Source organism: Hypanus sabinus, chromosome 23 (assembly GCF_030144855.1).
Source record: "Hypanus sabinus isolate sHypSab1 chromosome 23, sHypSab1.hap1, whole genome shotgun sequence".
NCBI lineage: Eukaryota > Metazoa > Chordata > Chondrichthyes > Myliobatiformes > Dasyatidae > Hypanus > Hypanus sabinus.
The window spans coordinates 58,301,661-58,326,572 of NC_082728.1; the positions used below are offsets into that span (position 1 = coordinate 58,301,661).

A 24,912-nucleotide genomic window follows, 5' to 3' on the forward strand; every position below is an offset into this window, starting at 1 on the left:
AAACTGGATACCAGGGTGTGGTGTTACTGGGTTACTGTGGTTGTGAAGAGGATACCAGGGTGTGGTGTTACTGGGTTACAGTGGTTGTGAAGAGGATACCAGGGTGTGGTGTTACTGAGTTACAGTGGTTGTAAACTGGATACCAGGGTGTGGTGTTACTGGGTTACAGTGGTTGTAAACTGGATACCAGGCTGTGGTGTTACTGGGTTACAGTGGTTGTAAACTGGATACCAGGGTGTGGTGTTACTGGGTTACAGTGGTTGTAAACTGGATACCAGGGTGTGGTGATACTGGGTTACAATGGTTGTAAACTGGATATCAGGGTGTGGTGTTACTGGGTTACAGTGGTTGTAAACTGGATACTAGGGTGTGGTGTTACTGGGTTACAGTGGTTGTAAACTGGATACCAGGGTGTGGTGTTACTGGGTTACAATGGTTGTAAACTGGATACCAGGGTGTGGTGTTACTGGGTTACAGTGGTTGTAAACTGGATATCAGGGTGTGGTGTTTTGGGTTACAGTGGTTGTAAACTGGATACCAGGGTGTGGTGTTACTGGGTTACCGTGGTTGTGAAGAGGATACCAGGGTGTGGTGTTACTGGGTTACAGTGGTTGTAAACTGGATACCAGGGTGTGGTGTTACTGGCTTACAGTGGTTGTGAAGAGGATACCAGGGTGTGGTGTTACTGGGTTACAGTGGTTGTAAACTGGATACCTGGGTGTGGTGTTACTCGGTTACAGTGGTTGTGAAGAGGATACCAGGGTGTGGTGTTACTGGGTTACAGTGGTAGTGAAGAGGATACCAGGGTGTGGTGTTACTGGGTTACAGTGGTTGTAAACTGGATACCAGGGTGTGGTGTTACTGGGTTACAGTGGTTGTAAACTGGATACCTGGGTGTGGTGTTACTGGGTTACAGTGGTTGAAAACTGGATACCAGGGTGTGGTGTTACTGGGTTACAGTGGTTGTAAACTGGATACCAGGGTGTGGTGTTACTGGGTTACACTGGTTGTAAACTGGATACCAGGGTGTGGTGTTACTGGGTTACAGTGGTTGTAAACTGGATACCAGGGTGTGGTGTTACTGGGTTACAATGGTTGTAAACTGGATACCAGGGTGTGGTGTTACTGGGTTACAGTGGTTGTAAACTGGATACCAGGGTGTGGTGTTACTGGGTTACAATGGTTGTGAAGAGGATACCAGGGTGTGGTGTTACTGGGTTACAGTGGTTGTAAACTGGATACCAGAGTGTGGTGTTACTGGGTTACAGTGGTTGTAAACTGGATACCAGGGTGTGGTGTTACTGGGTTACAGTGGTTGTAAACTGGATACCAGGTTGTGGTGTTACTGGGTTACAGTGGTTGTAAACTGCATACCAGGGTGTGGTGTTACTGGGTTACAATGGTTGTAAACTGGATACCAGGGTGTGTTGTTACTGGGTTACAATGGTTGTAAACTGGATACCAGGGTGTGGTGTTACTGGGTTACAGTGGTTGTAAACTGGATACCAGGGTGTGGTGTTACTGGGTTACAATGGTTGTAAACTGGACACCAGGGTGTGGTGTTACTGGGTTACAATGGTTGTGAAGAGGATACCAGGGTGTGGTGTTACTGGGTTACAGTGGTTGTGAAGAGGATACCAGGGTGTGGTGTTACTGAGTTACAGTGGTTGTAAACTGGATACCAGGGTGTGGTGTTACTGGGTTACAATGGTTGTAAACTGGATACCAGGGTGTGGTGTTACTGGGTTACAGTGGTTGTAAACTGGATATCAGGGTGTGGTGTTTTGGGTTACAGTGGTTGTAAACTGGATACCAGGGTGTGGTGTTACTGGGTTACCGTGGTTGTGAAGAGGATACCAGGGTGTGGTGTTACTGGGTTACAGTGGTTGTAAACTGGATACCAGGGTGTGGTGTTACTGGCTTACAGTGGTTGTGAAGAGGATACCAGGGTGTGGTGTTACTGGGTTACAGTGGTTGTAAACTGGATACCTGGGTGTGGTGTTACTCGGTTACAGTGGTTGTGAAGAGGATACCAGGGTGTGGTGTTACTGGGTTACAGTGGTAGTGAAGAGGATACCAGGGTGTGGTGTTACTGGGTTACAGTGGTTGTAAACTGGATACCAGGGTGTGGTGTTAATGGGTTACAGTGGTTGTAAACTGGATACCAGGGTGTGGTGTTACTGGGTTACAATGGTTGTAAACTGGATACCAGGGTGTGGTGTTAATGGGTTACAGTGGTTATAAACTGGATACCAGGGTGTGGTGTTACTGGGTTACAATGGTTGTAAACTGGACACCAGGGTGTGGTGTTACTGGGTTACAATGGTTGTGAAGAGGATACCAGGGTGTGGTGTTACTGGGTTACAGTGGTTGTGAAGAGGATACCAGGGTGTGGTGTTACTGGGTTACAGTGGTTGTAAACTGGATACCAGGGTGTGGTGTTACTGAGTTACAGTGGTTGTAAACTGGATACCTGGGTGTGGTGTTACTGGGTTACAATGGTTGTAAACTGGATACCAGGGTGTGGTGTTACTGGGTTACAGTGGTTGTAAACTGGATACCAGGGTGTGGTGTTACTGGGTTACTGTGGTTGTGAAGAGGATACCAGGGTGTGGTGTTACTGGGTTACAGTGGTTGTGAAGAGGATACCAGGGTGTGGTGTTACTGAGTTACAGTGGTTGTAAACTGGATACCAGGGTGTGGTGTTACTGGGTTACAGTGGTTGTAAACTGGATACCAGGCTGTGGTGTTACTGAGTTACAGTGGTTGTAAACTGGATACCAGGGTGTGGTGTTACTGGGTTACAGTGGTTGTAAACTGGATACCAGGGTGTGGTGTTACTGGGTTACAGTGGTTGTGAAGAGGATACCTGGGTGTGGTGTTACTGGGTTACAGTGGTTGTGAAGAGGATACCAGGGTGTGGTGTTACTGGGTTACAGTGGTTGTAAACTGGATACCAGGGTGTGGTGTTACTGGGTTACAGTGGTTGTAAACTGGATACCAGGGTGTGGTGTTACTGGGTTACAGTGGTTGTGAAGAGGATACCAGGGTGTGGTGTTACTGGGTTACAGTGGTAGTGAAGAGGATACCAGGGTGTGGTGTTACTGGGTTACAGTGGTTGTAAACTGGATACCAGGATGTGGTGTTACTGGGTTACAATGGTTGTAAACTGGATACCAGTGTCTGGTGTTACTGGGTTACAGTGTTTGTAAACTGGATACCAGGGTGTGGTGTTACTGGGTTACAGTGGTTGTAAACTGGATACCAGGGTGTGGTGTTACTGGGTTACAATGGTTGTAAACTGGATACCAGGGTGTGGTGTTACTGGGTTACAGTGGTTGTAAACTGGATACCAGTGTGTGGTGTTACTGGGTTACAGTGGTTGTAAACTGGATACCAGGGTGTGGTGTTACTGGGTTACAGTGGTTGTAAACTGGATACCAGGGTGTGGTGTTACTGGGTTACAGTGGTTGTAAACTGGATACCAGGGTGTGCTGTTACTGGGTTACAGTGGTTGTGAAGAGGATACCAGGGTGTGGTGTTACTGGGTTACAGTGGTTGTAAACTGGATACCAGGGTGTGGTGTTACTGGGTTACAGTGGTTGTGAAGAGGATACCAGGGTGTGGTGTTACTGGGTTACAATGGTTGTAAACTGGATACCAGGGTGTGGTGTTACTGGGTTACAATGGTTGTAAACTGGATACCAGGGTGTGGTGTTACTGGGTTACAGTGTTTGTAAACTGGACACCAGGGTGTGGTGTTACTGGGTTACAATGGTTGTAAACTGGATACCAGGGTGTGGTGTTACTGGGTTACAGTGTTTGTAAACTGGACACCAGGGTGTGGTGTTACTGGGTTACAGTGGTTGTAAACTGGATACCAGGGTGTGGTTTTACTGGGTTACAGTGGTTGTAAACTGGATACCAGGGTGTGGTGTTACTGGGTTACAATGGTTGTAAACGGGATACCAGGGTGTGGTGTTACTGGGTTACAATGGTTGTGAACTGGATACCTGGGTGTGGTGTTACTGGGTTACAATGGTTGTAAACGGGATACCAGCGTGTGGTGTTACTGGGTTACAGTGGTTGTAAACTGGATACCAGGGTGTGGTGTTACTGGGTTACAGTGGTTGTAAACTGGATACCAGGGTGTGGTGTTACTGGGTTACAGTGGTTGTAAACTGGATACCAGGGTGTGGTGTTACTGGGTTACAGTGGTTGTAAACTGGATACCAGGGTGTGGTGTTACTGGGTTACAATGGTTGTAAACTGGATACCAGGGTGTGGTGTTACTGGGTTACAGTGGTTGTAAACTGGATACCAGGGTGTGGTGTTACTGGGTTACAATGGTTGTAAACTGGATACCAGGGTGTGGTGTTACTGGGTTACAGTGGTTGTAAACTGGATACCAGGGTGTGGTGTTACTGGGTTACAATGGTTGTGAAGAGGATACCAGGGTGTGGTGTTACTGGGTTACAGTGGTTGTAAACTGGATACCAGAGTGTGGTGTTACTGGGTTACAGTGGTTGTAAACTGGATACCAGGGTGTGGTGTTACTGGGTTACAGTGGTTGTAAACTGGATACCAGATTGTGGTGTTACTGGGTTACAGTGGTTGTAAACTGGATACCAGGGTGTGGTTTTACTGGGTTACAGTGGTTGTAAACTGGATACCAGGGTGTGGTGTTACTGGGTTACAATGGTTGTAAACTGGATACCAGGGTGTGGTGTTACTGGGTTACAGTGGTTGTAAACTGGATACCAGGGTGTGGTGTTACTGGGTTACAATGGTTGTAAACTGGACACCAGGGTGTGGTGTTACTGGGTTACAATGGTTGTGAAGAGGATACCAGGGTGTGGTGTTACTGGGTTACAGTGGTTGTGAAGAGGATACCAGGGTGTGGTGTTACTGGGTTACAGTGGTTGTAAACTGGATACCAGGGTGTGGTGTTACTGGGTTACAGTGGTTGTAAACTGGATACCAGGCTGTGGTGTTACTGGGTTACAGTGGTTGTAAACTGGATACCAGGGTGTGGTGTTACTGGGTTACAGTGGTTGTAAACTGGATACCAGGGTGTGGTGATACTGGGTTACAATGGTTGTAAACTGGATATCAGGGTGTGGTGTTACTGGGTTACAGTGGTTGTGAAGAGGATACCAGGGTGTGGTGTTACTGAGTTACAGTGGTTGTAAACTGGATACCAGGGTGTGGTGTTACTGGGTTACAGTGGTTGTAAACTGGATACCAGGCTGTGGTGTTACTGGGTTACAGTGGTTGTAAACTGGATACCAGGGTGTGGTGTTACTGGGTTACAGTGGTTGTAAACTGGATACCAGGGTGTGGTGATACTGGGTTACAATGGTTGTAAACTGGATATCAGGGTGTGGTGTTACTGGGTTACAGTGGTTGTAAACTGGATACTAGGGTGTGGTGTTACTGGGTTACAGTGGTTGTAAACTGGATACCAGGGTGTGGTGTTACTGGGTTACAATGGTTGTAAACTGGATACCAGGGTGTGGTGTTACTGGGTTACAGTGGTTGTAAACTGGATATCAGGGTGTGGTGTTTTGGGTTACAGTGGTTGTAAACTGGATACCAGGGTGTGGTGTTACTGGGTTACCGTGGTTGTGAAGAGGATACCAGGGTGTGGTGTTACTGGGTTACAGTGGTTGTAAACTGGATACCAGGGTGTGGTGTTACTGGCTTACAGTGGTTGTGAAGAGGATACCAGGGTGTGGTGTTACTGGGTTACAGTGGTTGTAAACTGGATACCTGGGTGTGGTGTTACTGGGTTACAGTGGTTGTAAACTGGATACCAGGGTGTGGTGTTACTGGGTTACAGTGGTTGTGAAGAGGATACCAGGGTGTGGTGTTACTGGGTTACAGTGGTAGTGAAGAGGATACCAGGGTGTGGTGTTACTGGGTTACAGTGGTTGTAAACTGGATACCAGGATGTGGTGTTACTGGGTTACAGTGGTTGTAAACTGGATACCAGTGTGTGGTGTTACTGGGTTACCGTGGTTGTGAGGAGGATACCAGGGTGTGGTGTTACTGGGTTACAGTGGTTGTAAACTGGATACCAGGGTGTGGTGTTACTGGCTTACAGTGGTTGTGAAGAGGATACCAGGGTGTGGTGTTACTGGGTTACAGTGGTTGTAAACTGGATACCAGTGTGTGGTGTTACTGGGTTACAGTGGTTGTAAACTGGATAGCAGGGTGTGGTGTTACTGGGTTACAGTGGTTGTAAACTGGATACCAGGGTGTGGTGTTACTGGGTTACAGTGGTTGTGAAGAGGATACCAGGGTGTGGTGTTACTGGGTTACAGTGGTTGTAAACTGGATACCAGGGTGTGGTGTTACTGGGTTACAGTGGTTGTGAAGAGGATACCAGGGTGTGGTGTTACTGGGTTACAATGGTTGTAAACTGGATACCAGGGTGTGGTGTTACTGGGTTACAATGGTTGTAAACTGGATACCAGGGTGTGGTGTTACTGGGTTACAGTGTTTGTAAACTGGACACCAGGGTGTGGTGTTACTGGGTTACAGTGGTTGTAAACTGGATACCAGGGTGTGGTTTTACTGGGTTACAGTGGTTGTAAACTGGATACCAGGGTGTGGTGTTACTGGGTTACAATGGTTGTGAACTGGATACCAGGGTGTGGTGTTACTGGGTTACAATGGTTGTAAACGGGATACCAGGGTGTGGTGTTACTGGGTTACAATGGTTGTGAACTGGATACCTGGGTGTGGTGTTACTGGGTTACAATGGTTGTAAACGGGATACCAGGGTATGGTGTTACTGGGTTACAGTGGTTGTAAACTGGATATCAGGGTGTGGTGTTACTGGGTTACAGTGGTTGTAAACTGGATACCAGGGTGTGGTGTTACTGGGTTACAGTGGTTGTAAACTGGATACCAGGGTGTGGTGTTACTGGGTTACAGTGGTTGTAAACTGGATACCAGGGTGTGGTGTTACTGGGTTACAATGGTTGTAAACTGGATACCAGTGTGTGGTGTTACTGGGTTACAGTGGTTGTAAACTGGATACCATGGTGTGGTGTTACTGGGTTACAATGGTTGTAAACTGGATACCAGGGTGTGGTGTTACTGGGTTACAGTGGTTGTAAACTTGATACCAGGGTGTGGTGTTACTGGGTTACAATGGTTGTGAAGAGGATACCAGGGTGTGGTGTTACTGGGTTACAGTGGTTGTAAACTGGATACCAGAGTGTGGTGTTACTGGGTTACAGTGGTTGTAAACTGGATACCAGGGTGTGGTGTTACTGGGTTACAGTGGTTGTAAACTGGATACCAGGTTGTGGTGTTACTGGGTTACAGTGGTTGTAAACTGGATACCAGGGTGTGGTTTTACTGGGTTACAGTGGTTGTAAACTGGATACCAGGGTGTGGTGTTACTGGGTTACAATGGTTGTAAACTGGATACCAGGGTGTGGTTTTACTGGGTTACAGTGGTTGTAAACTGGATACCAGGGTGTGGTGTTACTGGGTTACAATGGTTGTGAACTGGATACCAGGGTGTGGTGTTACTGGGTTACAATGGTTGTAAACGGTATACCAGGGTGTGGTGTTACTGGGTTACAATGGTTGTGAACTGGATACCTGGGTGTGGTGTTACTGGGTTACAATGGTTGTAAACGGGATACCAGGGTGTGGTGTTACTGGGTTACAGTGGTTGTAAACTGGATACCAGGGTATGGTGTTACTGGGTTACAGTGGTTGTAAACTGGATACCAGGGTGTGGTGTTACTGGGTTACAGTGGTTGTAAACTGGATACCAGGGTGTGGTGTTACTGGGTTACAGTGGTTGTAAACTGGATACCAGGGTGTGGTGTTACTGGGTTACAATGGTTGTAAACTGGATACCAGGGTGTGGTGTTACTGGGTTACAATGGTTGTAAACTGGATACCAGGGTGTGGTGTTACTGGGTTACAGTGGTTGTAAACTGGATACCAGGGTGTGGTGTTACTGGGTTACAGTGGTAGTGAAGAGGATACCAGGGTGTGGTGTTACTGGGTTACAGTGGTTGTAAACTGGATACCAGGATGTGGTGTTACTGGGTTACAGTGGTTGTAAACTGGATACCAGTGTGTGGTGTTACTGGGTTACCGTGGTTGTGAGGAGGATACCAGGGTGTGGTGTTACTGGGTTACAGTGGTTGTGAAGAGGATACCAGGGTGTGGTGTTACTGGGTTATAGTGGTTGTAAACTGGATACCTGGGTGTGGTGTTACTGGGTTACAGTGGTTGTAAACTGGATACCAGGGTGTGGTGTTACTGGGTTACAGTGGTTGTGAAGAGGATACCAGGGTGTGGTGTTACTGGGTTACAGTGGTAGTGAAGAGGATACCAGGGTGTGGTGTTACTGGGTTACAGTGGTTGTAAACTGGATACCAGGATGTGGTGTTACTGGGTTACAGTGGTTGTAAACTGGATACCAGTGTGTGGTGTTACTGGGTTACCGTGGTTGTGAGGAGGATACCAGGGTGTGGTGTTACTGGGTTACAGTGGTTGTAAACTGGATACCAGGGTGTGGTGTTACTGGCTTACAGTGGTTGTGAAGAGGATACCAGGGTGTGGTGTTACTGGGTTACAGTGGTTGTAAACTGGATACCAGTGTGTGGTGTTACTGGGTTACAGTGGTTGTAAACTGGATAGCAGGGTGTGGTGTTACTGGGTTACAGTGGTTGTAAACTGGATACCAGGGTGTGGTGTTACTGGGTTACAGTGGTTGTGAAGAGGATACCAGGGTGTGGTGTTACTGGGTTACAGTGGTTGTAAACTGGATACCAGGGTGTGGTGTTACTGGGTTACAGTGGTTGTGAAGAGGATACCAGGGTGTGGTGTTACTGGGTTACAATGGTTGTAAACTGGATACCAGGGTGTGGTGTTACTGGGTTACAATGGTTGTAAACTGGATACCAGGGTGTGGTGTTACTGGGTTACAGTGTTTGTAAACTGGACACCAGGGTGTGGTGTTACTGGGTTACAGTGGTTGTAAACTGGATACCAGGGTGTGGTTTTACTGGGTTACAGTGGTTGTAAACTGGATACCAGGGTGTGGTGTTACTGGGTTACAATGGTTGTGAACTGGATACCAGGGTGTGGTGTTACTGGGTTACAATGGTTGTAAACGGGATACCAGGGTGTGGTGTTACTGGGTTACAATGGTTGTGAACTGGATACCTGGGTGTGGTGTTACTGGGTTACAATGGTTGTAAACGGGATACCAGGGTATGGTGTTACTGGGTTACAGTGGTTGTAAACTGGATATCAGGGTGTGGTGTTACTGGGTTACAGTGGTTGTAAACTGGATACCAGGGTGTGGTGTTACTGGGTTACAGTGGTTGTAAACTGGATACCAGGGTGTGGTGTTACTGGGTTACAGTGGTTGTAAACTGGATACCAGGGTGTGGTGTTACTGGGTTACAATGGTTGTAAACTGGATACCAGGGTGTGGTGTTACTGGGTTACAGTGGTTGTAAACTGGATACCATGGTGTGGTGTTACTGGGTTACAATGGTTGTAAACTGGATACCAGGGTGTGGTGTTACTGGGTTACAGTGGTTGTAAACTTGATACCAGGGTGTGGTGTTACTGGGTTACAATGGTTGTGAAGAGGATACCAGGGTGTGGTGTTACTGGGTTACAGTGGTTGTAAACTGGATACCAGAGTGTGGTGTTACTGGGTTACAGTGGTTGTAAACTGGATACCAGGGTGTGGTGTTACTGGGTTACAGTGGTTGTAAACTGGATACCAGGTTGTGGTGTTACTGGGTTACAGTGGTTGTAAACTGGATACCAGGGTGTGGTTTTACTGGGTTACAGTGGTTGTAAACTGGATACCAGGGTGTGGTGTTACTGGGTTACAATGGTTGTAAACTGGATACCAGGGTGTGGTTTTACTGGGTTACAGTGGTTGTAAACTGGATACCAGGGTGTGGTGTTACTGGGTTACAATGGTTGTGAACTGGATACCAGGGTGTGGTGTTACTGGGTTACAATGGTTGTAAACGGTATACCAGGGTGTGGTGTTACTGGGTTACAATGGTTGTGAACTGGATACCTGGGTGTGGTGTTACTGGGTTACAATGGTTGTAAACGGGATACCAGGGTGTGGTGTTACTGGGTTACAGTGGTTGTAAACTGGATACCAGGGTGTGGTGTTACTGGGTTACAGTGGTTGTAAACTGGATACCAGGGTGTGGTGTTACTTGGTTACAGTGGTTGTAAACTGGATACCAGGGTGTGGTGTTACTGGGTTACAGTGGTTGTAAACTGGATACCAGGGTGTGGTGTTACTGGGTTACAATGGTTGTAAACTGGATACCAGGGTGTGGTGTTACTGGGTTACAGTGGTTGTAAACTGGATACCATGGTGTGGTGTTACTGGGTTACAATGGTTGTAAACTGGATACCAGGGTGTGGTGTTACTGGGTTACAGTGGTTGTAAACTGGATACCAGGGTGTGGTGTTACTGGGTTACAATGGTTGTGAAGAGGATACCAGGGTGTGGTGTTACTGGGTTACAGTGGTTGTAAACTGGATACCAGAGTGTGGTGTTACTGGGTTACAGTGGTTGTAAACTGGATACCAGGGTGTGGTGTTACTGGGTTACAGTGGTTGTAAACTGGATACCAGGTTGTGGTGTTACTGGGTTACAGTGGTTGTAAACTGGATACCAGGGTGTGGTTTTACTGGGTTACAGTGGTTGTAAACTGGATACCAGGGTGTGGTGTTACTGGGTTACAATGGTTGTAAACTGGATACCAGGGTGTGGTGTTACTGGGTTACAGTGGTTGTAAACTGGATACCAGGGTGTGGTGTTACTGGGTTACAATGGTTGTAAACTGGACACCAGGGTGTGGTGTTACTGGGTTACAATGGTTGTGAAGAGGATACCAGGGTGTGGTGTTACTGGGTTACAGTGGTTGTGAAGAGGATACCAGGGTGTGGTGTTACTGGGTTACAGTGGTTGTAAGCTGGATACCAGGGTGTGGTGTTACTGAGTTACAGTGGTTGTAAACTGGATACCTGGGTGTGGTGTTACTGGGTTACAATGGTTGTAAACTGGATACCAGGGTGTGGTGTTACTGTGTTACAGTGGTTGTAAACTGGATACCAGGGTGTGGTGTTACTGGGTTACAGTGGTTGTGAAGAGGATACCAGGGTGTGGTGTTACTGGGTTACAGTGGTTGTGAAGAGGATACCAGGGTGTGGTGTTACTGAGTTACAGTGGTTGTAAACTGGATACCAGGGTGTGGTGTTACTGGGTTACAGTGGTTGTAAACTGGACACCAGGGTGTGGTGTTACTGGGTTACAATGGTTGTGAAGAGGATACCAGGGTGTGGTGTTACTGGGTTACAGTAGTTGTAAGCTGGATACCAGGGTGTGGTGTTACTGAGTTACAGTGGTTGTAAACTGGATACCAGGGTGTGGTGTTACTGGGTTACAGTGGTTGTAAACTGGATACCAGGGTGTGGTGTTACTGGGTTACAGTGGTTGTAAACTGGATACCAGGGTGTGGTGTTACTGAGTTACAGTGGTTGTAAACTGGATACCTGGGTGTGGTGTTACTGGGTTACAATGGTTGTAAACTGGATACCAGGGTGTGGTGTTACTGGGTTACAGTGGTTGTAAACTGGATACCAGGGTGTGGTGTTACTGGGTTACAGTGGTTGTGAAGAGGATACCAGGGTGTGGTGTTACTGGGTTACAGTGGTTGTGAAGAGGATACCAGGGTGTGGTGTTACTGAGTTACAGTGGTTGTAAACTGGATACCAGGGTGTGGTGTTACTGGGTTACAGTGGTTGTAAACTGGATACCAGGCTGTGGTGTTACTGGGTTACAGTGGTTGTAAATTGGATACCAGGGTGTGGTGTTACTGGGTTACAGTGGTTGTAAACTGGATACCAGGGTATGGTGATACTGGGTTACAATGGTTGTAAACTGGATATCAGGGTGTGGTGTTACTGGGTTACAGTGGTTGTAAACTGGATACTAGGGTGTGGTGTTACTGGGTTACAGTGGTTGTAAACTGGATACCAGGGTGTGGTGTTACTGGGTTACAATGGTTGTAAACTGGATACCAGGGTGTGGTGTTACTGGGTTACAGTGGTTGTAAACTGGATACCAGGGTGTGGTGTTACTGGGTTACAATGGTTGTAAACTGGATACCAGGGTGTGGTGTTACTGGGTTACAGTGGTTGTAAACTGGACACCAGGGTGTGGTGTTACTGGGTTACAATGGTTGTGAAGAGGATACCAGGGTGTGGTGTTACTGGGTTACAGTAGTTGTAAGCTGGATACCAGGGTGTGGTGTTACTGAGTTACAGTGGTTGTAAACTGGATACCAGGGTGTGGTGTTACTGGGTTACAGTGGTTGTAAACTGGATACCAGGGTGTGGTGTTACTGGGTTACAGTGGTTGTGAAGAGGATACCAGGGTGTGGTGTTACTGGGTTACAGTGGTTGTAAACTGGATACCAGGGTGTGGTGTTACTGGGTTACAGTGGTTGTGAAGAGGATACCAGGGTGTGGTGTTACTGGGTTACAGTGGTTGTGAAGAGGATACCAGGGTGTGGTGTTACTGAGTTACAGTGGTTGTAAACTGGATACCAGGGTGTGGTGTTACTGGGTTACAGTGGTTGTAAACTGGATACCAGGCTGTGGTGTTACTGGGTTACAGTGGTTGTAAACTGGATACCAGGGTGTGGTGTTACTGGGTTACAGTGGTTGTAAACTGGATACCAGGGTGTGGTGATACTGGGTTACAGTGGTTGTAAACTGGATATCAGGGTGTGGTGTTACTGGGTTACAGTGGTTGTGAAGAGGATACCAGGGTGTGGTGTTACTGGGTTACAGTGGTTGTAAACTGGATACCAGGGTGTGGTGTTACTGAGTTACAGTGGTTGTAAACTGGATACCTGGGTGTGGTGTTACTGGGTTACAATGGTTGTAAACTGGATACCAGGGTGTGGTGTTACTGGGTTACAGTGGTTGTAAACTGGATACCAGGGTGTGGTGTTACTGGGTTACAGTGGTTGTGAAGAGGATACCAGGGTGTGGTGTTACTGGGTTACAGTGGTTGTGAAGAGGATACCAGGGTGTGGTGTTACTGAGTTACAGTGGTTGTAAACTGGATACCAGGGTGTGGTGTTACTGGGTTACAGTGGTTGTAAACTGGATACCAGGCTGTGGTGTTACTGGGTTACAGTGGTTGTAAACTGGATACCAGGGTGTGGTGTTACTGGGTTACAGTGGTTGTAAACTGGATACCAGGGTATGGTGATACTGGGTTACAATGGTTGTAAACTGGATATCAGGGTGTGGTGTTACTGGGTTACAGTGGTTGTAAACTGGATACTAGGGTGTGGTGTTACTGGGTTACAGTGGTTGTAAACTGGATACCAGGGTGTGGTGTTACTGGGTTACAATGGTTGTAAACTGGATACCAGGGTGTGGTGTTACTGGGTTACAGTGGTTGTAAACTGGATATCAGGGTGTGGTGTTTTGGGTTACAGTGGTTGTAATCTGGATACCAGGGTGTGGTGTTACTGGGTTACCGTGGTTGTGAAGAGGATACCAGGGTGTGGTGTTACTGGGTTACAGTGGTTGTAAACTGGATACCAGGGTGTGGTGTTACTGGCTTACAGTGGTTGTGAAGAGGATACCAGGGTGTGGTGTTACTGGGTTACAGTGGTTGTAAACTGGATACCTGGGTGTGGTGTTACTGGGTTACAGTGGTTGTAAACTGGATACCTGGGTGTGGTGTTACTGGGTTACAGTGGTTGTGAAGGAACTTGCATGTTGTGATATTACTGGGCAACGTTGGTTGTGAAGGAAATAGCACTGGGTGGTGTTACAGAGCAACAGCAGTTGTGAAGGACATAGCAATGTGTTGTGTTCCTGGGGAACAGTAGTTGTGAAAGCTAGCTGTGTGTGGTTCTACCAGGAATAGTGGTTGTGAAAGAGATAGTTTGGTGTGATGTTCCAGCCTCAGTAATTGTGAAAGAAATAGCGGTGTGTGGTGTAACTGGGGACCAATGGTTGTGAAGAGGATGGCAGTGTGTGGTATTATTAGGTTATAGTGGTTGTGAAATCAATAGCAGGGTATGGTTTGAGCATAGAACATAGAAATGTACATCACATTGCAGTCCATTCGGCCCACTATGTTGTGTCAACCAAGGAACCTACTCTAGAGACTGCCTAGCATTTCCCTCGTGCATAGCCTTCTATTTTTCTAACCTTCATGTACCTACGAGGCTCTTAAAAGGTCCTATTGTGTCCATTTCCGCCACTGGCACCGGCCGTGCATTCCACGCACCCTGCACTCTCTGTGTGAAAATCTTACCCCTGACATCCCCTCGGTACCTATTTCCAAGCAGCTTAAAATGATTACCCCTCGTGTTCGCCATTTCAGCCCTGGGAAAAAGCCTCCACATGATTATACACCTCTAACGGGTCACTTCTTCTCCTCCATCGCTCCAAGGAAAAAAGGTGATGTACACTCAACCTATTCTCTGAAGGTGCGTCCTCCAATCCGAGCAACATCCTTGTAAATCTCCTCTGCACCCTTTCTACAGTATCCACATCCATCCTGTAACGAGCTGACCAGAACTGAACAATGGTGTCTGACCAAGGTCTTACATAGCTGTAACATTACCTCACGACTACTAAACTGAATAGCAATAGCAGGTTGTGCTCACTTCATGTATTATTTTTCCTTTTTGACTTCAGTGTTTTATTGCTGTCTCCGACAGATCGCTGACCACTTTGATATGGAATGTGTTGGTTTCCAACTCAGGCATTCTGGGATTATGGAGGCAATCCATATTAGAAAGGAAGGCTATCCAGTCAGAATTCCATTCCTGGACTTTACCAGCAGGTGGGGTAATATGTATTATGATGCCGTCTTGATTACTGCTTTTGGATTGTCATGAGGGAGGTCTCAGGTTCATCCCTTCCCGTCCCAGCAATGTCAAATTAACCTTGTCATGCCAAATGGCACTCAGTAACTAAGGGAACAAAAAGAAAATACTGATTTCATGAATTATCAGATAAAGTTGCTGACTAGAAATTTAATGGTTATTCATTTAAAAGCAGGCATTAGGGTTTATTAATATTTTGAGATAACAATTGCAAGTTTTCCTATCACTGACCACACACATATCTGCAGTGAACTCGCTTGTGCAGATCTGTCTTGTGCCAATTCCCTGACCTGTCGCCTACAAACTAACAGTGACTCTGGATCTCAGCCTATGCTGTGTGGTTGATGATGTTAAAGCAGTGAAGAGGTCCTGATGCAGGATTTCAACCTGAAACATCAACAGTCCCTGTCCTTTCAGAGATGCTGCTCAACCCACTGAGTTCCTCCAGCAGCGCTTACCACCGACAAAAGGTTCATTTTCTTTAATATTGTGTTAAGATGGTAGATGGGTGATGAATCTTCTACTGAACACAACTTGAATGAGAAATAAACATGCTATTTCTCTTCAATATCAGGAAGCTGACAGCATACACTACCAGCCAGATACTGTGAGCCTTGAAAGACCAAAACTAAAGGCTCTGTACTTGAACACACGTGGTACTCAAATCAAAACATACACAAATAGAAAGTAAGGTGTGGTAGCCATCGCAGAGACATGACTGCAGGGTGACATAGACAGGGACCTGAATGTTGAAGGGTATATGACATTCAGGAAGGACAGGGAAAATGTGGAATGGCTATGTATATTCACAATGGTCTTAGTGTAATAGAGATGCTGCCTGGGAAGTGGAAGTAGTTTTGGTGGAGATGAAAGAAAACTAAAGCATTAGTGTACAGGTGCCTACCAAAAAAATGCATAGGAGACAAGAGTATAAAAAAAGTATTGGGAGTTTATCATAAAGATATAATGGTAATCATGGGCAATTTTAATCTACAGATGGCAATGGAAACCCACATCTGTTAATAGTGTATTCTTGGATAGTTTCATAGCATAGTGCCCTCTGGAAACAGCCAGACGCAGTGATGCATTGGACATGATATTGTGCAGCAAGGTAAAATGGAGACACAAGAGTCTACAGATGCTGGAATCAGGAGCAACATGCAAGATTTTAGAGGAACTCAAGTGTGTCAGACACCATTTAGAACGTAGTACTGCACAGGAACAGGCACTCTGGCCCACAACACTCTGTCGAACCAGCTAAAAAGTAAATCAAATCCCCCAAACTCCCTCCAACCATCACCATGTCCATATCCCTCCATCTTCCTTACATCCATTTGCTGATCCAAATGTCTCTTAAAACCCTCTTATGTGTTTGCCTCTGCCACCACACCAGGCAGTGCATTCCAGGCATCCATGACTCTCTGAGAAAAACTTAACCCTCACATCCCCCTTGAACCTACCCCCTCTTACCTCCAATTCATGCCTTCTGGTATTCGACATTTCTCCCTGTCTACTCTATCTATACCTCTCAGAATTTTATAAACCCCTATCAGTTCAGGAATAGAGTGAGGTGGAGGATAAATGCGTGGCTGAGGGATTGGAGCAGGGGGCAGGGATTCAGATTTCTGGACCATTGGGACCTCTTTTGGGGCAGGAGTGACCTGTACAAAAGGAACAGATTGCACTTGAATCCCAGAGGGACCAATATCCTGGTGGGGAGGTTTGCTAAGGCTACTGGAGAGAGTTTAAACTAGAATTGCTGGGAGGTGGGAACCAAACTGAAGAGACTGAGGAAGAGGCGGTTGGCTCACAAATAGAGATAGCTTGGAGACAGTGTGAGAGGGAGGATAAGCAGGTGATAGAGAAGGGATGCGCTCAGATCAATGGTTTGAGATATGTCTACTTTAATGCGAGGAGTATTATGAACAAAGTGGATAAGCTTAGAGCATGGATCAGTACTTGGAGCTATGATGTCGTGGCCATTACAGAGACTTGGATGGCTCAGGGGCAGGAATGGTTACTTGAAGTGTCAGATCTTAGATATTTCAGAAAGGGCAGGGAGGAGGCAAAAGAGGTGGGGACATGGCACTATTGATCAGGGATAGTGTGACGGCTGTAGAAAAGGAGGAAGGCATGGAGGGATTGTCTACCGAGCCTCTGTGGGTGGAAGTTAGGAACAGGAAGGTGTCAATAACTCTACTGGGTGTTTTTTGTAGACCACCCAGGGACATTGAGGAACAGATAGGGAGACAGATTGTGTAAAAGTGTAATAATAACAGGGTTGTCGTGGTGGGAGATTTTAATTTCCCAAATATCGATTGGCATGTTCCTAGAGCAAGGGGTTTAGATCGGGTGCAGTTTGATAGGTGTGTTCAAGAAGATTTCTTGACACAATAGAGGAGAGGCTGTACTTGATCTGGTATTGGGAAATGAACCTGGTCAGTGGGAGAGCATTTTGGAAATAGTGTTCATAATTCTATCTCCTTGACTATAGCAATGGAGAGGGGTAGGAACAGATAAGCTAGGAAAGTGTTTAATTGGAGTAAGGGGAAATATATGGCTATCAGGCAGGAACTTGGAAGCATAAATTGGAAACAGATTTCTGCCAAAATGTGGCAAATGTTCGGGAATATTTGTGTGGAGTTCTGCATAGGTACAATCCAATGAGACAGGGAAAGGATGGTAGGGTACAGGAATCGTGGTGTACAAAGGCTATTGTAAATCTAGTCAAGAAGGAAAGAAGAGCTTACGAAAGATAAGATATATAAGATGATGAGGGGCATTGATCGTGTGGATAGTCAGAGGCTTTTTCCCAGGGTGGAAATGGCTAGCACAAGAGGGAACAGTTATAAAATGCTTGGAAGTAGGTACAGAGGAGATGTCAGGGTAAGTTTTTTAAGCAGAGAGTGGTGAGTGCATGGAATGGGCTGCTGGCAACGGTGATGGAGGCAGATATGATAGTGTCTTTTAAGAGACTCCTGGACAGGTATATGGAGCTCAGAAAAATAGAGGGCTATGGGTAACCCTAGGTAATCTCTCAGGTAAGGACATGTTCGACATAGTTTTGTGGGCCGAAGGGCCTTTATTGTGCTGTAGGTTTTCTATGTTTCAGATCTACTCTCAGCTTTCGCTGCTCCAGAGAAAACAAGCCAAGTTTGTCCAGCACCTCATGGTAGCACATACTTCCTAAACCAGGCATCATCCTGGTAAACCTCTTCTGCACCCCCTCCGAAGCCTCAACATAACTTGTTATAGTGCAGCTACCAGAACAGCAAGCATGTAGGCATGAAAGCAGAGCTTGATGAAATAAACGGGTAAAGAAACACTCAGCAGGTCAGGTAGTATCTGCAAAAAGAAGCAGTTCATGTTTCAGAGACCCTTTGTCATTGCTAAATCAAGGGAACATTTCATTAAGGAAGTTCTTCAGAGTTCACAGAATGGACACAAGAAGCAAGAAACATTTAATAGTGAGGAGCCATTATCCAAAGTTAACTAAAAATATCATACCAGGTTAAGAAATTGAACACAATATAAAAAGTGATTGAATAATTCATAAGGTAGGAAAAAACTATGAAATGAAGGATGTTGTCTGGATTGGAGAGTGTGCCTTATGGGAATAAGTTGAGTGAACTTGGCCTTTTCTCCTTGGAGCGATGGAGGATGAGAGGTGACCTGATAGTTCCACTAAATTAGAAGGTAGAAAATGTGACTGCTTTACTTCAAAACAGGGAATCAAAGAGCAGCAAAATATGGGGCAGTTAGCATAACACCTGCCTGTTGGGAAATGTTAGAAACATTAGAATTAGTTATAAATGAATATGTTATAAATTGGCAATTAGAAAGAATCAAGGTAACTGAGCAAAGCTAGCTTGGTTTTGTGAAAGGGAAATCACGTTTGTGTGCAGGAGAATCAAATCTTGGCTGGCTCACAGGAATGGGTCCTGTCTGCTTGGTTGATGTAATCAGTGGTGTTATACTGAACTTGGTATTGGGCAAACAGCTCACTGAGGTGATGGCATCAAGGAGACGGGTGATAATTTGCTGTATCACTAATATCGGTAGGAAAGTTGTGAAGAGGACAAAAGGAAACAGGATCTAGTGCTAAGGATTGTCATTGCTGCACGAGAGGAAGGGTGTTGAGACTTTGGAGAGGGTGCAGAAGAAGTTTACCAGGAAGCTGCCTGCTTTAGAGGGCATGTACTGTCATGAAAGGCTGGAGAAACTTGGGTAGTTTACTTTGGCGTGGTTGAGGCTGAGGGGAGAGCTGATAGAGGCTAATACAACAAAAGGAAGTTACAAAGGGGTATGGATAGATTAGTGAGTTGGGGAAAGATCTAGCAAATGTGAGATTGTTCATTTTGGCAGAAAAATAAGAAGCACTTTATTTAAATGGTGAGAGATTGCAGAGATGTGAGATGCAGAGGGTCTGAAGCTGCTGGAGCATGATTTACTAAGGGCTAATGTGTAACTACAGCATATAATGAAAAAAGCTGGACAGATTGTTATCATTCATTGCAAGGATAATTAACAGGAGGCTATGTTTTAGTTGCCAAGGGTATTGCTGAGAGCACATCTCCAGTAATGTGTACACCACTGGTTTCTTTACATAGGAAGGATGTTAATGGATTAGAAACAATTCAGCTGAAGTTTACTGGACAGTGTTGTCTTATAAGAGAAGATAACAGCATAGGTTTGCAACAAACTTCTGGAAGAATTGAGCAGGTCGAGCATCTGTTGGGGTACAGGACGGGGTCACAGATAGGGGTGGAAAAGGAACTGTCGATATTTTGAGTTGAAGCTCTGCATCAGGATCTGAACTGATGAACTGAAATATTAACAATTCTTTTCCATACCCAGACTGCTGTGATTTATTGAAAATTTCTTCCTGTAAAGGAGGTGGAAGGAGAGTCTTTGAAGAATTTTAAGGGAGAGAGATGGAAGCCCAGTGAATTGGTGGGAGTGACAGATTACTGGCATTGACGGGAACTTGGAGTGAAACTGGCAATCTGATCGGCCAGGATCGGGGTACAGTGACATTACAAGTGTCTGGTCCACCTCAGCTCACCATGAACCAAAGTTGACCCTGACCATCCTCAACAGAACATGATTTTTAAGTAACTCACTTTACAAAGTAATTTGCAAATAGCATAATTAGGATTGACAATCAAGGCTACAGAGAAGTTATGATGTGAAATACTTTGTCAGATAACTGGGCAATGTTCCTGGGAACCGGTACCTGTTGACCTCACGCTAGCTGTTGTTCTCTGCCATCCGCAGGTACAGCGTTTTATTGGGTCAGGTAAAGGACCTTTCCTCGCACCGTGACCTGTGCTCCTCTATACTAAAGAAGATCACAAAGGGGACCTCAGGGTCCTATCAGCTGGGAAATACCAAGGTAATTAGCTAATGGATACCAGCACTGCAGCTCTGTTTTGCAGAGACTAGACCTCGAGGAAAGAGAACTGAAGAATGAAGAAGAATGGAGGATGAACACCAGAAAATGGTGTGATAATAAATGAACTCTGTGAATGAAGGGGTTTGCGGTGACTGGTCACTGGTGAAGGATGTGATCTCTGGATCTTACAGGCTAGGGGTCAGTGGGATGTGTGGAATGCAGTGTGGGGAGTATTGGAGTTTAAAATGGTAATGCTGTGGGGAATAGTGAGCTATGCAGAGAATGGTGAAGGTGTAAGTGTGATATAGAATGAATATATAAAGAGGAGCAGAAGATAATTGGAAACCAACAGAAACATGGATGCTATAAATCAGAAATGAAAATGCTCACTAGTTCAGACAGTGTCCATGAAGAGAGGGAAAAGGAGGCAACATTTCAGTTCAGATGTTTTTGATGAAGAGAATTCAATCTAAAGCATTAAATCTGTTTCTATTCAACAGATATTGCTTGATCTGTTGAATACAGCATTCTGTTTTACTGTTATGGAGAATGGCAGGGTACAGTGGCTTCAAATGGAGTAATGGGAAGATGCTACCTCAATCAGGCACCTGCAGGTAACAGTAGGTACCCATAGTCTATATGAAAAATACCATGACTATAAGATATAGGAGCAGAATTAGGCCATTTGGCCTCTCGAGTCTGCTCTGCTATTTCATCATGGCTGACTCATATTTCCCCTCAGCACCAATCTCCTGCCTTCTCCCCGTATCCCTTCATGCCCTGACCAATCAAGAATCTATCAACTTCTGGCCTCCACAGCTGCATGTGGCAAAGAATTCCACAGATTCACCACTCTCTGGGTAAAGAAATTCCATTTCATCTCCGTTCTTAAAGGGCACCCCTCTATTCCGAGGCTGTGTCCTCTGGTCTTGGACTCTCCCACCATAGGAAACATCCTCTCCACATCCACTCTATCAAGGTTTCAAAGAGGCCACCCCTCACTCTTCTGAATTCTAGTGAACACAGGCCCAGAGCCATCAAACGCTCTTCATATGACAAGCCATTCAATCCTGGAATCATTTTCATGAACCTCCTTTGAGTACCTGTGGATACCTGTAGTTGACGTAAGGCAGGTACCAGTGGGTACTTGTGGCCGACATGTGACAGGTCCCCATGGGTTCCAGTAGTCTGCATTGGACAGATACCTAGACAATGACATTGAAGCTGCCTCTAGAGTTTCATTGTAATTGTTTTCCAGGCCTTTCTGAAGAAGCAAGTTTTCAATCAGTTGGAAAGTTGCTGGAGAAGAACACAGAACTGGGCAGCAGTCACCATTCAGAAGAATATCCGTGCCTTCATCAACAGGAGAAACTTCCAGCTCTTCCGGCACAAGATTGTCATTGTCCAGTCTCAGATCAGGGGACACCAGGCCAGGTCAGACTCTAGTGAGCTTTGTGTTTAAAAGATACAATTTTGCATTGAGAGCAGCGAAAGCCACAGACAAGAAGAAAACAATCCCTTTCGACCATCTTCTCTGGCTCATAAAAATTGGTCCTCGTCCACTAAAGCATAGATTCTCCCCTTGGGCTTCATGTAGGCCACTGTGGGGAGAAGTGACAGAGCTGGTCTTCCAAGACTGTCCGTGAGCACCAGATGTCTGTGTTTGTGCAGAGGAGATGCCGATTACATGGTGGAATGAATCCATCTGCCATCACCAGAGTTGGAGCAGCTGTACAGCTGAGTACCAGGAGCCAGATGAGAGGGTCTCTGGGTCAGTAGATGCCCACCTCAGCAGCCTCAGTCCCAGTACACCTCAATACTGATCATTGTTTGAGCCCTCGGTGTCTGCATGACATCCTACAGTGCCCCACAACCTACAGTATGTGTGATTAATAACCAACTGCAGTAAGTAACTGGATCTCCCAATGGGTTCAGGAGGATGAATAATTAACTAACCTATTCAGTTTATTCTATTGGTGAATGACAAGGCTTGTCACTGAGAGGTTGGTTATAGGAGCCTAGCTGAACACCACAGACTGGATTCCCTTGACACTCTTCCTGTATAAGACCAGAAGATATAGGAGCAGAATTAGACCATTTGGCCCATTGAGTCTGCTCCACCATTTCATTATGGCTGATCCAGTTTTCCTCTCAGTCCCAACCTCCTGCCTTCTCCCCGTATCCTTTCATGCCCTGACCATTCAAGAATATATCAACCTCTTTCTTAAATGTACATAAAGATATGGCCTCCACAGCTGCCTGTGGCAATGAATTCCACAGGCTTACCAGTCTCTGGCTAAAGGAATTCCTCCTCATCTTTGTTCTAAAAGGATGGCCATCTATTCTGAGGCTGTATCCTCTGGTCTTAAACTCTCCCATCATAGGAAAGATCTTCTTCACATCCACTCAATAGATGCCTTTCACCATTCGATAGGTTTCAATGAAGTCACCCCTCTTTCCTCTGAATTCTAGTGAATACAGGACCAGAGGCATCAGACGCTCCTCATATGACAAGCCATTTAATCCTGGAATCATTTTCGTGAACCTCCTTTGAACCCTGTCCAGTTTCAGCACGTCCCTTCCTAAGATAAGGGGCCCAAACCTGCTCACCGGTGCTTTATAAAGTCTCAGCATTACACCTTTGCTTTTGTATTCTCATCCTCTTGAAAGAATGCAACACACAAAAAAAATGTTGGAGGAACTCAGTAGGCCAGGTAGCATTTAGGTAAAGAGTACAGTGAACGTTTTGCGCCAAGACCCTTCAGCAGGACTGGGGGGAAAAAAACTGAGAGAAACACCAGGTGATAGGTGTTACGTACCCTGTAACTGGGTGTCTAACCAACAGAGAAAGAAGAATCCGTTGGAGTCTGGTGGTACTATATTCAAAAGTGTTTATTAATAAAATACACAAATCAATATCAGTAATGCAAATATATAGATAATACAAGCTAGCAATAATAAACCTAAAAGTGTGGGAATAATAATAATCAATAATAAACCAGCTCTATCGATGTCTAGGGGATAATGAATTGTCATATAAAAATATAAAGTTCAGTTCAGTTCATACGTGCTGAGGTAGATATTGGTTGTTGTGTCGTAATTGTTGGGGAGAGAGAGAGAGAGAGAGAGCAAGCGAGCAGTAACAGCTACAGTCAGGCAAACCTTCCTTTGCGTTCTTGATCCATCGTTTCATTGTGGCCATTCAGTTATGACCCCTCTGTCCTTCAGCTGGACCATTCTTCTGTGGTGGACTCGTCACTCTGGCATGAGTGGACACCCACCGGCCCTGCTATAACACTGTGAGTTTTACTGACCGATCTCTTTGTTCGGTCTCCGATGCCCCACACCTTCCCGTGGGCTCCAACACTCAAACAGTGTTCACTAGTGTGTCTCCTGGTGTGTCTGAAGGGTGTCTCTCCAGACCTCACTTTTATCCCTACTCACAGGGTCTCAGTTGTCAATCAATTTTGAATGGCTGTGTCCATCAAACCAGTGCACTCCGGCTGTCCACTGAGGAATTGTAATGAACAGAATGGTACAAGATAAATAACCCTCTCAGAAGTCATAATACGGTGAATCAACAAGTCTCCCTCCCCTCTCTTATCTCTCCCTTATCTGTAGCAGATGTTCTTGCATGTTTTCTTTTACATCTCTCTCTCTCATGAGCAGCATAGCAACAGTAACGGTTTGTGATTCTCCCGGAGGAGGGACATGGGCAACTCTGCACCCTTCTGCCCATCAGAGCTGTTCATCCTACATAACACAGGTGAAACCTGAAGGGGAGGGGATGAAGTAAAGAATTGGGAAGTAAATTGATGAATGAGATAGAAGGCCACGGAAGAAAGAAAAAGGGCGAAGGAGTACCAGAGGGAGGTGAGGAGATAAGATGAGGAAATGGGAAATGGTGAAGGAGTTGAGGGTTGGGGTGCATTACCAGAAGTTCGAGAAATCAACATTCATGCCATCAGATTAGAGGTTACGCAAGCAGAATATAACGTGTTGTTCTTCCAACCTGAGTGTGGCTTCATCATGACAGTGGAGGAGGCCGTGGGCACACATACTGGGATAGGAATGGGAAGTGGAATTAAAATTGGTGACCACTGGGAGATCCCGCGTTTTCAGGCGGACGAAGCGTAGGTGCTCAGTGAAGCGGTCTCCCAATCTACGTTGAGTCTCATCAATCAATATACAGGAGGCCACACCGGGAGCACCGGACACAGTATATGACCCTAACAGACTCGCAGGCCCCACCTGGAAGGGCTGTCTGGATCCTTAAATGATTGTGAGGAAGGAGGTGTAGCAGCAGGTATAGCACTTACTTCGCTTCCAAGGAGAAGTGCTGGGAGGGAGATCATTGGAGAAGGACGAATAAACAAGCGAGTTGCATAGGGAACGATCCCTGCAGAAAGCAGAAAATAGGAGGAAGGGAAAGATGTGCTTGGTGGTGGGATCCTGCTGAAGATGGCGGAAGTTCCAGAGAATTATGTGCTGGACACAGTTGCTGGTGGCCTGGTAGGTGAGGACAAGAGGAACCCTATCCCTGTTAGAGTGCGTGAAATGGAAGGGCAG

General features: G+C 45.9%; 1 protein-coding gene across 1 annotated transcript in view; it reads left to right on the plus strand.

Annotated features, from left to right (window-relative positions):
* LOC132380273 (unconventional myosin-XV-like) overlaps positions 1-24,912 on the plus strand; it is a 909,717-nt gene that overhangs the window by 644,167 nt on the left and 240,638 nt on the right. The window contains exons 24-26 of the mRNA XM_059949029.1: positions 14,781-14,905; positions 20,226-20,343; positions 21,602-21,777. Coding sequence (XP_059805012.1) covers positions 14,781-14,905; positions 20,226-20,343; positions 21,602-21,777 — 419 coding nt within the window. The remainder of the gene's footprint in view (positions 1-14,780; positions 14,906-20,225; positions 20,344-21,601; positions 21,778-24,912) is intronic.